The sequence below is a fragment of the Triticum dicoccoides genome, chromosome 3B (assembly GCF_002162155.2).
Source record: "Triticum dicoccoides isolate Atlit2015 ecotype Zavitan chromosome 3B, WEW_v2.0, whole genome shotgun sequence".
Taxonomy (NCBI): Eukaryota; Viridiplantae; Streptophyta; class Magnoliopsida; order Poales; family Poaceae; genus Triticum; species Triticum dicoccoides.
In genome coordinates, this window is record NC_041385.1 from 86,898,636 (window position 1) to 86,913,159 (window position 14,524).

A 14,524-nucleotide genomic window follows, 5' to 3' on the forward strand; every position below is an offset into this window, starting at 1 on the left:
CGTATTCCTCGGCAGCCAGGACCTCGGTCCATCTATCAGTTAGCAGATCTTGATCAGCTTAAAGCTGTTGCTACTTTTTCTTCAGGCTTTTTGCAGTGGCCATAAGCCGGCGCTTGAAGCACTCCTGCTCGACGGGATCCTCAGGCACGATGAAATCGTCATCGCCGAGGCTCACCTCGTCTTTGGAGAGAGGCATGTAATTATCATCCTCTGATTCCCCATCTGTTGCCTGTTCCTTAGGGTTAGTTTGCCCATCTTCCTGCTCGGCCTGCTTGAAGCCTGGCTTGGCAGGATTGTTTTCGTCTTCGGCACCATCCGGACTATTGTCATCTCTTGTGCCGGTATCATTATTTTTGCTATGGCTCGGCTTGGAGCGGCGTCTATGATGCCAGTGCCTAGATTGCTTCTCCGGGGGTTTATCCTCTGTCGCCTCATCGCCATTGCCTTCTTTGGGGGTGTCCACCATATATATTTCATATGATGAGGTGGTTGTCCAGCGCCCGATAGGCGGTGGTTCCTGTTCATCTCCTGCATCGTCGTCCATACAGTCGATGTCTTCGGAGTCGAAGTTGAGCACGTCGGTTAGGTCATAGACAGTGGCTATTAAGTGGGTGGTGGGTGGGGGGGGCGAATTCTTCGTCGTACGCTTCCCACTCGAGCCGGACATAATTCGGCCAAGAGTCTCCTGACAGAGAGAGAGACCTTAATGAGTTTAGCACGTCGCCCAAGGGTGAGTTCTGAAAGATATCCGCGGAGGTGAACTCCATGATCGGTGCCCAATCAAATTCGATAGGCACGGGCGTAGGCGGTTCGGATCCTGTAGCCGGAGACGAGTCCGAGGGTCCGGTGGTACCGACCTCATAGGAGGTGGGAGGAGTGTTCGGCTCCAAGGCCGATGAGTGTGCTACCTCCGTGGCGGGGTCCCTCCACCCGTCCTCGGATGGCATAGTCTGCTCCGGATTGTTTCCCGGAGCAGCCGCAGGCGCGATCACCCGAGTACTGTCCGATGGCAGATCTAGGTCATGCTCGTCGGGACTGTCGGGCGCACCTGGCATGGGCTCGAATCCGCTGAAGATCAAGTCTCCGCGGATGTCGGTAGTGTAGTTTAGGTTTCCAAACCTGACCTGGTGGCCAGGGGCGTAGCTGTCGATCTGCTCCAGATGGCCAAGCAAATTGGCCCGCAGTGCGAAGCCGCCGAATACGAATATCTGTCCGGGAGGGAAAACCTCCCCTTGGACTGCATCGTTGAAGATGATTGAAGGAGCCATCGAGCCTTATCGCGACGACACAGTGGAACTCTCAATGAAAGCACCAATGTCGGTGTCAAAACCGGCGGATCTCGGGTAGGGGGTCCCGAACTGTGCGTCTAAGGCTAATGGTAACAGGAGGCTGGGGACACGATGTTTACCCAGGTTCGGGCTCTCTCGATGGAGGTAATACCTTACTTCCTGCTTGATTGATCTTGATGATATGAGTATTACAAGAGTTAATCTACCACGAGATCGTAGAGGCTAAACCCTAGAAGCTAGCCTATGATTATGATTGTTGTTGTTCTACGGACTAAACCCTCCGGTTTATATAGACACCGGAGGGGGCTAGGGTTACACAGAGTCGGTTACAGAGAAGGAGATCTACACATCCGAATTGCCAAGCTTGCCTTCCACGCAAAGGAGAGTCCCATCCGGACACGGGACGAAATCTTCAATCTTATATCTTCATAGTCCAACAGTCCGGCTGTCCGGATACCCCCTAATCCAGGACTCCCTCAGGGAGCACGGGGTTTTTCCCTTTTCCGAAAGAGGCACGGCCGTGCCTCTCACGGAATCACAACCTTGCCTCTCGCGGAAGCAAAACCGTGCCTCTCGCGGAAGGAAAAAAAAGAGAGAAAACGTGTGTTTTTTTCATTTCCGAGGAGGCTTTTTTCGTTTTCGATGAGGCACGGCTGTGCCTCTGGCGAAAGCACAACCATGCCTCTCGCGGAAGCAAAACCGTGCCTATTGCGAAAGATAAAAAAACAGAAAACGCGTATTTTCTGTTTTCGAGAGGCACATTCGTGCCTCTTGTGAAAGTACAACCGTGTCTCTCGCGAAAGCAAAACCGTGCCTCGCGGAATGAAAAAAAAACAGAAAACATGTTTTTTTTTTCGTTTCCGAGAGGCACGGCCATGCCTCTCGCGAAAGCAGAACCGTGCCTCTCTCGACAGCAAACCGTGCCTCTCGCAAAAGGAAAAAAAACAGAAAACGCGTATTTTTCCGTTTCCGAGAGTCATGGTTGTGACTCCCGCGAAAGCAAAACCGTGCCTCTCACGGAAGCAAAACCGTGACTCCGGAATATAAAAAAACGTTTTTTTCGCGGGAATTTTTTTTAAAAAAAATTGTTCCAAAAGTTAAGGAAGACCGGTGAAAAACCAAAACATCGAAAAAACCAAGAAAAAACCGTTTAAAAAGCAGAAAACATGTGTGGAAAAATATAAAAAAACAAAATTCGAAGGGATCGCCCAGCACGACACGTAGCGAACGGCCGAGAGCGCGCCTAGTAATGCTAATCATTGTGAGCCCCCCGAAGAAGCGCTCGTTAACTAGTTGTTCTTGCAATTTGTCCTAGAGGATAATGCGTTAACCTTCAACTTGGACCGGCAGCATAGCAGCAGTGTCGTGGAGGTGCAAAGTTTAGCCTGGTTTTGCGCCTTTTCTTCTTCACGCGCATCCTCGAAATCCTCATCAGTTCATGAACAGCAAGCACTTGTCATTTTGAACATCAATTGTAGCTTGATGTATAACTTGAAACACTATATTACAACACACGTACTACATAAGAGGATCACAAATCCACAATACTCTCTCTATATATATGTCAGTTTTCTCATGTATACACGCTACGTAGCTCAAAAGGAGAAAAACAAAAACAGCAAGACTCAGCCACATCAAAATAAGCACCGCGCAACGTACGTACGTGTCAACCCGATCGAGAAACCACTAGCTAGCTATATAGGATCGACGTCGTTGCCGTCCGTTCCCTTGGTACGTAATGATCATCACGTACGTACGTACGTAGTAATATAAGAATTAACGATCAATCAGCAGTACTTTTTTCAGTTAAGCAGATCGACGGATGTGTACTCCCTTCTTCTCCGGCACCGGCGCCGATGACGATCAGTACGTAACGTACGTACTAGGGGCAGTGCACGTTCCGGCCCGGCCCGCCGTAGTAGAAGTAGTTGCCCCAGGCGCGGTTGTACCCGCCCTGGATGCCGTAGCATGCCGGGTGGTCCGCGACGAGCCGGAGGTCCCTTGCCGGGAGGAGGTTGTTGTCCCAGTCGACCACCTGGACGTTGCGGAAGTAGGCGGCGCGGTTGAATCCCTCGCGCGGGAAGTGGCCGCTCCCCATCTGCGTGGGCGTGTGCGAGCCCGAGGGGCGCGTGTTGACGACCTCGCCGCCGAACTGCACCATGTTGGCGTGGCCGCCGAGGTGGGAGAAGAGGGAGGAGGGCCAGTAGCCCACCAGCGGGCCTGACCCCAGCTGCAGCCACCAGTGGCCCCGGCGCGGGTCCTTCCAGATGAGCAGGCTGATGTCGAACTGGCGGCCGTTGTAGGCCGACGCCGGCGAGATGGCGGCCCCGATGGCGATCCGCCGGTTGGTCTGCACGAACCCCGAGCAGTGCAGGTTGTAGCACCCCGTCGCCTGGTACGCGTCGCTCTGCACGCATGCATCGACACTTCGTTTAGTTTTCTTCTTTTTTTGCACTGGTATGAAGTACAGTGTTTGGTTGAGAGGAGGAGGAGTTTTACCGTCCAGTAGGTGAAGAAGCGTGGGCTGTTGTCGCCATACAACTGAGGGCTCACCTAAAAGAAAGCCAGGAACAGTGAAGAGAGTTAACACGTATGGACTGCATGCACCAGTTTGACCACCACGTACTACGACACTCGTTTCAAACCCAACAACCAGAAAACAAGAAGTAATCAGGTCAACTGTGGCACTGGCTTACATGTCGATCGAATCTCATTAATGATCAATCCCCAGTTCCACCTCATTTCTATACTACACAGTCAACATGCAACCACATGCAGGTCAAGCATGCTAACAGGATTCTACTTCCAGTTTACTGCAAGGAGACAAGGATGCATGTTCACGCTTAGGCTGGTCATAGTGGGGAGTAACTTAGACTAGTAACATACATATGTTACTAGTCTATGTTACTACCTTCATAGTGGGTAGTGTCATAGGTGTGGTAACATAGTTGCCTTCATTTATTACTTTGTAGACTCATTATGCATTGGAAACCGCTATGTGATGGTAACATATTATGTTACTCTATTTGCCTCTCTCCTCATTAACTACTTGCCACATCATCATTTTTGCTTATGTGGCATCTATGTTACTACCTATGTTACTCCCACTATGACCAGCCTTAAGATGGCGATCAAGGATGCATGTTCAGATATTCTTGATTGAATCTCAACTATAATGGTGGCTTGACTACTCTGCTAATCTGAATAAATGTGTATTTAAAATGCTTGATCATTACTTATCCTCGATGCATGCAGTAATGTGACTAGGGAGGGAGGGAGGGATGAAGCAAGCATTCAAGCAAGGGCCTGCAGCGCAGAGGTCTGCGCTGCTATGCCATTGCTAGCGCATACACACCACATCGATCGACCTGCCACATTTACTCGCTTTCACCAACCGGAGAGACGGACAGCCTGCCTGAAGAACGCGTTCTGCGACTTCCCTCTCATTATAACTAGATCGCTTTGCAGCCACGGCGACGTGAAAGCTGCCAGTCTCAACTCACTCACCTCCTTAACTTCCTGCACTATACAGCTCTAGCCGGCGAAAGATCTTGCAGTGATTCTCCATATCTTTCACATTAACACTCCTCTATGCTTTTGCTTTCAAATGTGATTTCGTACGGTCTCGAGAAGAAGAAAAATGTTCTTTCATAGTAGAATAGTAAGAGTAGTTTGCATGCAACGAGATAAGGGGAAGGCGGATTAGATACCTGCCAGCCGGCTTCGATGGTGTTGAGGTCGTTGCCGAAGGTGCCGGAGATGACCCAGATCTGGGAGAGGCTGAACTCCGCCGCCGACGCCACCCTGGCCGGCCACACATTCAGGCTCGCCTTGGCGCCGTAGAACTGGTCGCCGGTCACGTACCCCACCGCGTGCTGCACCACACATACGCCAAACATCCATCATCAAGCTAAGGTCCATGCCATTGCCATCACACACGCACGTACGGGCGGGCGCTAATGAATGCCACTGACTGCCAGCCAGCGCGCGCGCTAGCTAGCTAGGCGGGCGGCGCCATTACCGCCGCTGCCGCGGTTGTCGCCGCGCCGATCGCCATTGCATCGCCATCCCCGGCCAGTGCCTCAATCAATATCCTGTGCGCGCACAGACGCAGGTTGATGCTAGTAGCTAATGCTATCCCCAGCACAATCAATGTTATCCAGCTACTGCGCGCTACACTATTGAGTGATCGTATGGGATCATGATTTGGTCGCGTGGTTAAGGCCGCAGTTACTGGCTCGGACTGTTGGTCAGTGAAGCCGCTGTCGATCAATTTTCATTTTCAATGGTACCGCTAATCTGGTGGGTCAGTACTCGGTATTGATGATGACGATTGATGAGATCGCCGTACGTCGTGTTAGTTATCAGCTGGGCGTGGTAGTAAGTACCTCGTGGCCGTCGCTGGTGGAGTCGCGGCGGACGCCGGCGGCGCGGGGCTTCATCCCGTACCGCCGGAGGGAGCCGGTGTACCGCCGCAGGTCGCTCTCCGTGGTCCGCCGTATCGGGACCGTCCCGCCCGGGCACGACTCGCCGCCGTCGCTCCACGCCTGCGGGAACACGGCGTCCCCTTCTTCCTCGGCGGCGTCGGCGCTGATCTTTGGCCTCTCCTCCGGCTCAGCCTGCAAATGGTACCATCTCCTTTTCAGAACGCCGGCCGGCTGATCGGTAAAAGACAGAAAAGTAAGAATGCAGCTACGGAGGATGAATGGGATGGACGACCTCTGGCTTTTGGCCTCTCAACGTTGGGTGGTCAAACGCCGGCTGGAGGTGCGCCGGCACGCAGTGGATGATGTCGCCGTCGGCGCTCTGCGTGCAAAAACAGATTCGTCAAACATTTCCACAAGAAAAATATGGCGAACAAGGTGGTCGAGATATTGAGGTCGGGGGTCAAACATGAAGAGCAGGCGCATGCAAAAGAAGCAAAGCCACTCGCCTGAATGGTCTTGACGGAGGCTTTCTTCATCTTGTCCATCCGTGCCACGATGCTCCGGTAGGCTCGCAGCTCGTCCCCGGAACGGAACTCCGCCGTCCGTGTGCCGTTGCCCCTGCCGCCGCCGCCGCTGGCTGACACCGACAACGCGCACGAGACGACAAGCAGCGCCAGCAGCAGCAAGGGGACGGCTGGTCTGGGCCTCTTGCCGCAGCAGCTAGACGCCATCGACGCCCGTGCGTGGGCTTCTCCTTCTCTTCGATTCGCCTCAAAACCTTGTCGTAGATGGGGAGTAGAGTCGTTGTTGCTCGCTTGTCTGTATCCGCTTCCACCGGATCGCCTGCTTGTCCTCTTCCCCGCCTCCTCCCCTGCCCCTATCGCTTGGCTTCTTCTTCCCTTGACTCCTCGGTCGAGAGAGACTACTCGACTATAAATATAGGAGCGTGGTGGAGGTGGAGTGTGGCTCAGCTGAGGCGCCGAGCCTCGCTCGATGTCAAGCTGGAAGGTCAACCAATGTCGCCGTGCGGCGGTTGGGGGTGGGGATGGGGAGGGTGGGGGAGGTGAGCTTGAAGCCTTGAAGTGATGTGGTGGACGGATTGATGAGTTCCGACACGGCGGGACGAGATGAGCTTCAAGTTGAGTTGCTCGCGGCTGTGGCTTGCAGCTGGGGGCGCGCTTTTTCCCGAGGAGAGGAGAAATGGAAAGAGAAAGACACGCCCCTGCCCCGCCCAGCCCATGCCTAGCCATGGCATCATCTCATTTTATATCATGGGTCCATGGTCCTGTCCCCCTCTCCACATTCCCTTCCCCGCTCCTCCCCCATGAAAAGAAAGGTCGGGGCTGGATGGACGGATTACTGCAACCAAAGCACCATCGTCGATGCAGACAGTGGGGGTTCAGCTCAGTGGCACTGAGCTTTGCTACGTCAGGGGAATAAAGAAAGAAACAGAGCGCGCGTGTGTGTGTGCGCGCGCCCGGGCGCGCTCTGGAGCATCGCATCGCATCGCACCGCACGCGTCCTTGGGTGAGTGTGCATTGCACCGAGGAGGGGGGCGAGCTTTTCCTTTGGAAAGGCGGGCAGGGGATGGTGCCCGCCATGTGCCAGGGGGGTGGGGGCGGGAATTTTCAAAGGCCGGCTCCGACCGGCAGTGGCCTTCAGCTGGTGCAATCATGAGCCAGCGCCCCGCGCCTCCTATCCCTGTCCGCCATGATAAAAATCGCTTCCTTGTAGCTTCCTCCTTGGAGCAACCGGCGGCAGCTCTCGATCGGCAACCATGCATGTAGGCCATCACAGCCATGGCTTTTGTTCTCTTTCTAGTGCACGTCTTTGACAGCGTTGAGCTCAGATCCAGATGAGACTATCAAAGATCACGTACTGTGCGTACGTGGTGCACCTTTGATCATTGCTCACTTTGTTTCGCGGCCAAATTTAAAGTGGTCGATCCGGTTGCTTGGTGCTTGCTTTTCCTTATCAGATACGGATCCTCTTTAATTCGATCAAAGTAACTAAGCACGGCACGGCGCTGCTACTCAAGTCAAATCTGAATTAAGCTATGCGTGTACCGTGCGCATCTATAAAACTCGCACCTAGAATACCCAGCACATGCCATAGCCGTCCACTGTCTCCCAGCACAGCACTCGAAAGTTCCTCTTTGATCTTTTCCTTAACAAAAGCGACCGACTGCGACATCATTGGCGTCGCAAATGCGATGGCAACCTGCACAAGCAACACACCTCCGTCTTCATGGCGCCATGCCCATGCATTGCAATGCATTTGATGCGCCTTCCCTCCCTGGCCAGTGCAAGCCGGAGGGCTGTTGGTTGACAGCACTGTACGTTCCCAGCATCGCCATGATCACTGCTATCTGCTACTACTATCTCGCAAGTCCCAACAGCAAAGAGAGTAGGAGTACCATGCATGGTCACATTGAATTGAATTGCACTGCCAGAGGAGGAAGAGACATGTAGCATGAATGGGGTAGGCCCCCATGCATGGCGAGGCGAGAGGAGCAGCCCTTAAATTGTCAGCTATGCCTTAATTTCTTGAGTACTACTCTCCTCTCCTCTCCTCTCCCCCACTTTGCTTTGCTAGCTGAGCTGCACTGCACCAGGCATCTTTAACATTTGGCTTCTCTCTCCCGCACCTACCGGTACCACCAGGGGTCTCAGTGACGCGCCCCCGCACACACATACACACAGTGCTCAGGGTTCATAAAAAGGTCGCTCGGGTCAGGTCCACATGAGTCATGAGCCCACTGCCTGCTTCTGCTTTTGCAAAGAGCGTGGCTGTGTGGGGGAAAGAGTAAGATAGTCTCTCACTCTCACTATCAGTGGGAGCTGAGCAATTTGCTGTTTGCTCTTGCAAGGAGTGTGGGGAATGTGTGTATAGTACTATGCATCAAATGCATGAAGCATGCGGCAGTGGATTTGATTATGCGGGAAGATGAAATCAGGGGAACCGATGTGGCTTAGGTTTTGGTGCCATTGCAATCCTTGTTCCTTTAGAATATGCAGCTGGCTACGCTTCTTTTCATGATCGCAAGGCCTGGCCTGACCGGCTGGCTGGCAAGGCAAATATACTCTCTTTCTTTCATGCCATGCTTGTTCCCTTGACCAACATTTAGATGCACACCACTAGCTAACCTGCATGCCCTGCCTACTGTCTACTCAACACAGCATGCTTATTACTATCATTCTGTTTAGAGCACTTTTTTCTATCCTGCCCTTTTGGTTGCCTTCTGGATTATGTACATGCTGACAGCGGAGTGAAACAATGCGTGAAAACTTAGGTTTGCGAGGTGATAGTGCAAAGGTACTTTTTCCAGAGTAATGAGAGAGCATACCTCCGGATTTGGGTGGCAGAGAGCTCCTAATTTTTTTTTTTTTTGATAAAGGGACTATATATTAATATCGCGAAGATACAAATTACACCTAGCCTCTACACCAACAAGATATCGAAAGACATCAAGGATGCACACATCAAGAACAAAAATGAAAAAAAGAGAAATATAAAAACAAAGATCCCGTCGCAGTGATGAAACACTCGTAACAGCAACAACAATTACATCCAGCCTCCAGAGCACAGGTTTTTCAAAATCGACGCCTCCAAGAAGGAAACAATGCACAAAACGTTTTCGTCACCCGATCAAGGATCTCGAGTTTTCACCCTAGAGGGAGTCCGAGATCCAAAAACAATGCCTTCGCAAGACCATTGCCAGGTACAACCAATGAATGCTAGACCTTGGGCTTTCACCCTGGAGATCGTGATTCGGTACTTGAGAAGCACCCGCAAAAATGTTGTCCAACTATGTTGCCGCCCCCTCCTGCCAAGGCCACCGCTGCAAGTACTAACGTCGTGTAAATCTATACTAAGAGCATCTCCAGCCGTTCGTACCCCCAGGGCGCCGAAAAAGAGCGGCCTGGGGGCGAGCCGGCGCTAGATCGGCCCCTGGGGTTCGTTTCTCTCCAGCCACGTGCCCAGGTACCGCCCCCGAAGGCGCTCCATATTCGAAATCCATCATTTCCGCTCAAAGAAACAACAAACGACGATCATCGCAATAGTTCAACGATTCAGTGCCGCAGTTCGGCGATCAAATGTAGTTCGGCGTACAAAAAAGAAAGGACGCGGAAGGCATCAAGCGTCGAGCTCAACCTCCGGCGGCGTCGGCGGTGGCGTACGCGGGCTGGGAGGAGTCGGCGCGGCTTCCGGGCTGTTCGGCACGGCTTCTGTGCTGCTGGGCGCGGCGGAGGCATCGTCGATGGGGCTGGGCGTCGCGGAGGCATCGTCATCAGCCACCGGGCTGGGCGGCGGCGGCGGCGGCGCCGGTATCTGGTTCAGGATGAGGCCGCACTCGGCCAAGAACCATGCCTTGAGCTTCTCTTCGTCGCTCTGAAGCATGTCAGTGCCGCCCATCAAAAAGGCGAGGTCGTTGTTCCTCTTCTTGGCGTCTTGAGCTTTGAGCTTCGCGGCGGCGCTGGTCCGGAGCAAGTCGAGTTTGACGGCGTTGTTCATCATCAAAACAGCCCACCTCGCCTCAGTTTTCTCTTCTCGCTCGGCAGCCCTGGTCTTGGCGTCAGCGAGGCAGTGTTCGATGGACTCTTGCACGCTGCGGCAGCCGACTCGGCGTATTTCGCCTTCTTGGCACCTTTGTTGCCGTTCGGTCGCCCGTCGGACGCGCCCGCGGTCGGCGCGTCCGGTTTGTACGTCTCTTTGGCATTGGCTAGGGTGCGTCGGACGGCCGCCCATTTCTCGCACTTGTCGATCCTCTTGAAGACATGGAGGTACTTGAAGTCTACGTCGCTGTTGTCGTCACGGAACATGGCGAACATGCGTAGCAGCTGTGCCAAAGAAAGAACATCAGTCGGCGCCAGAGCCCGTGCCAGGGCGCGCCCGCGCACAAGGCGAAAGAACGCGTGCCCAGCGAAAGGCAACAGTAAGAACGGCGTGCAATACCTGATCCTCGACGCTGGTGCCGCTCTCCGGGCGAGCCACGACCTCCTTGACGATCCCATGCCATTTGTTGCACGCCGTTTAAATGAGCGACCAATGGTTCGTCATCCCCTTCGACCCCCGCTTCATGTGCATGCCTTTGAAGTAGGGGTCGACAAGCTTCCGCTCGTCGAACTCGGCCTTGATGCGGCCCAATACGTCTCTAAGCTCTGATTTGTGCCGGTGACCGGGTTGAGGTAGACGACCTTCCACGCTTCGGCGAGGCACTCCTCTTCCTTGGACGCCCATTTGATGTGTGGCTCGCCGGACTTGGCCGCCTTCCTCTTCTTCTTCTTCTTGCCTTTCCTCGTCGGCGCCGGCTCCTCCTCTGGTTCTTCACCGCCGTAGTCGAGCTCACCGTCCATGTTGGCGAGGTCAATCGAGCCGTCCTGCATAGTGAACCCGGGGGAAGCGGCGGCGGCAGCCGAGCCGGCTGCAATGATGTCCTCCATGTCGGCCTCCATCATGTCGGCGTCGCCGAGAGGCGACGAGGATGAGGCTTGCGAGTAGAGGACGCGGCGAAGAGGGGGCGACGGTGAGGTTGCGTAGTCCGGCGGCGAGTACGTGTATGGCGGGTACTGCAGGCTGGCAAACGCGGGCGAGGGCGTGCGCTAGGCAGGGCGCCCATGGGGTAAGGTGATGTTGGGGTTGAAGCCACCGTGGGCATCCCCATCGGCATAGCCCGGCGACGGCGTGCTCCATGGGTGCGGCAACAACGAGAACCCGGCCGGAGAGCCGATGCTTTGCTGGCTCCAGGCCGCATATGGGTGCCCACCGGGTGGATTTGTCATCACCGCGCGCGCCACCTCCGCCTGTTCGGCGGCACGCTCTGCCGCCGCCGCCGCCTCGGCGTACGCCGCTTTTTCCCTCGCTTTCTTGGCCCTGTTGCGCCTGTCGGCGCTGACGGCCTCCCGGCGCTCCACATCCGCCTTCCACTCAGCGTTGGTCATGCCGGGGGGCTTGGACAGCGGAGCCCTCGGCTTCCTTTGCTTCGGCTGGGCGTCGGCGGCGGTGGGATCCGTCGCCGCGCGCGGCATCACGTACTTCTTCGGCGGTGATACGTCTCCAAGGTATCTATAATTTTTGATTACTCCATGCTACTTTGTCTACTGTTTTGGACTATATTGGGCTTTATTTTCCACTATCATATTATTTTTGGGACTAACCTATTAACCGGAGGCCCAACCCAGAATTGCTGTTTTTTGCCTATTTCAGTATTTCGAAGAAACAGAATATCAAACGGAGTCCAAACGAAATAAAACCTTCGGGAACGTGATTTTCTCACCGAACGTGATCCACGAGACTTGGACCCTACTCCAAGAAGTGCCAGAGGCGGTCACGAGGGTGGAGGGCGCGCCCCCCCTGGGCGCGCATCCCTGCCTCGTGGGCCCCCTGTTGCTCCACCAACGTACTCTTTCCTCCTATATATACCTACGTACCCCCGTCAGATCAGATACGGAGGCAAAAACCTAATTCCACCGCCGCAACCTTCTGTATCCACGAGATCCCATCTTGGGGCCTGTTCCGGAGCTCCGCCGGAGAGGGCATCTACCACGGAGGGCTTCTACATCAACACCATAGCCTCTCCGATGAAGTGTGAGTAGTTTACTTCAGACCTTCGGGTCCATAGTTATTAGCTAGATGGCTTCTTCTCTCTTTTTGGATCTCAATACAATGTTCTCCCCCTCTCTTCTGGATACCTATTCGATGTAATCTTCTTTTTGCGGTGTGTTTGTTGAGACCGATGAATTGTGGGTTTATGATCCAGCTTATCTATGAACAATATTTGGTTCTCCTCTGAATTCTTTTATGTATGATTGAGTTATCTTTACAAGTCTCTTCGAATTATCCGTTTGGTTTGGCCAACTAGATTGGTAGTTCTAGCAATGGGAGAAGTGTTTAGCTTTGGGTTATATCTTGCGGTGTCCTTACTCGGTGACAGAAACAGTTGCAAGGCACGTATTGTATTGTTTCCATCGAGGATAACAAGATGGGTTTTTTTATCATATTGCATGAATTTATCCCTCTACATCATGTCATCTTGCTTAAAGCGTTACTCTGTTTTACTTAATACTCTAGATGCATGCTGGATAGCGGTCGATGAGTGGAGTAATAGTAGTAGATGCAGAATCGTTTCGATCTACTTGTCTTGGACGTGATGCCTATATACATGATCATACCTAGATAAACTCATAATTATTCGCTTTTCTATCAATTGCTCAACAGTAATTTGTTCACCCACCATAGAAAACTTATGCTCTTGAGAGAAGACACTAGTGAAATCTATGGCCCCCGGGTTTATTCTCATCATATCAATCTCCATTACTTTATTTACTTGCTTTGTTTTTACTTTGCCTTTTACTTTTTACTTTGCATATATCTATCAAAAATACCAAAAATATTATCTCTATCGGATCTCACTCTCGTAAGTGACCGTGAAGGGATTGACAACCCCTAAGCGTTGGTTGCGAGTTGCTATCGTTTTGTGTAGGTACGAGGGACTTGTGCGTGATCTCCTACTGTATTGATACCTTGGTTCTCAAAAACTGAGGGAAATACTTACGCTACTTTACTGCATCATCCTCTCCTCTTCGGGGAAATATACGCAATGCTCAAGAGGTAGCAAGAAGAATTTCTGGCGCTGTTGCCGGGGAGTTTGCGCAAAAGTCAACCATACCAAGTACCCATCACAATCCCTATCTCTCGCATTACATTATTTGCCTCTCGTTTTCCTCTCCCCCACTTCACCCTTGCTGTTTTATTCGCCCTCTCTTTCCCAATCTCCTCCTCTCTTTCTCTTTCGCCTTTTTCTCGTTTGCCTTTGCTTGTGTGTTGGATTACTTGTTGCCATGGCACAAGATAATACCAAATTGTGTGATTTCTTGAATACCAATAATAATGATTTCCTTAGTACTCCGATTGCTCCTCTTAATAATGATGAGTCTTGTGAAATCAATACCGCTTTGCTGAATCTTGTTATGAAAGATCAATTCACCGGCCTTCCTGGTGAAGATGCCGCTACTCATCTAAACAATTTTGTTGATTTGTGTGATATGCAAAAGAAGAAAGATACGGATAACAATATTGTCAAATTGAAGTTATTTCCGTTTTCACTTAGAGATCGTGCTAAAATTTGGTTTTCGTCTTTGCCTAAAAATAGTATTGATTCTTGGAACAAGTGCAAAGATGCTTTTATCTCTAAATATTTTCCTCCCGCTAAGATCATCACTCTTAGGAACGATATTATGAATTTCAAACAACTTGATCATGAGCATGTTGCCCAATCTTGGGAAAGAATGAAATTAATGCTTCGCAATTGCCCTACTCATGGTTTGAATTTATGGATGATCATACAAAAATTTTATGCCGGATTAAATTTTGCTTCTAGAAATCTTTTAGACTCGGCCGCGGGAGGCACGTTTATGGAAATTACGTTAGGAGATGCTACAAAATTACTTGACAATATTATGGCTTATTATTCTCAATGGCATACCGAAAGAACTTCTAGTAAAAAAGTGCATGCTATAGGGGAAATCAATGTTTTGAGTGAAAAGATGGATGAACTTATGAAGATGTTTGCTACTAAAAATACTTCTATTGATCCCAATGATATGCATTTATCTACTTTGATTGAGAATAATAATGAATCTATGGATGTGAATTTTGTTGGAAGGAATAATTTTGGAAATAACGCGTATAGAGGGAATTTTAATCCTAGGCCTTATCCTAGTAATCCTTCTAATAATTATGGAAATTCCTACAACAACTCTTATGGAAATTTTAATAAGATGCCCTCTGAATTTGAGAGTAGTGTTG

At 51.7% G+C, this 14,524-nt stretch overlaps 1 protein-coding gene across 1 annotated transcript; it reads right to left on the minus strand.

Moving 5' to 3' along the window:
- Positions 1-2,776: 2,776 nt before the first annotated feature.
- Positions 2,777-6,964, minus strand: LOC119274919. Its single transcript, XM_037555682.1, has 6 exons — positions 6,223-6,964; positions 6,009-6,095; positions 5,678-5,908; positions 5,000-5,164; positions 3,789-3,842; positions 2,777-3,696 (listed from the first exon to the last, which is right to left on the minus strand). Exons 1-6 carry the CDS (start codon positions 6,445-6,447, stop codon positions 3,172-3,174), a joined length of 1,287 nt encoding a protein of 428 aa, XP_037411579.1. The 5' UTR covers positions 6,448-6,964; the 3' UTR covers positions 2,777-3,171.
- Positions 6,965-14,524: the final 7,560 nt, after the last annotated feature.

What these genes read in the sequence shown, in the direction of transcription:
- LOC119274919 (XM_037555682.1), bottom strand. Translation starts at nt 6,447, where the DNA reads ATGGCGTCTAGCTGCTGCGGCAAGAGGCCCAGACCAGCCGTCCCCTTG. An exon ending in TGAGAGGCCAAAAGCCAGAG is followed by an intron (nt 5,909 to 6,008) that starts GTCGTCCATCCC and finishes TACCATTTGCAG; the next exon opens with GCTGAGCCGGAGGAGAGGCC. An exon ending in CCACCAGCGACGGCCACGAG is followed by an intron (nt 5,165 to 5,677) that starts GTACTTACTACC and finishes TGTGTGGTGCAG; the next exon opens with CACGCGGTGGGGTACGTGAC.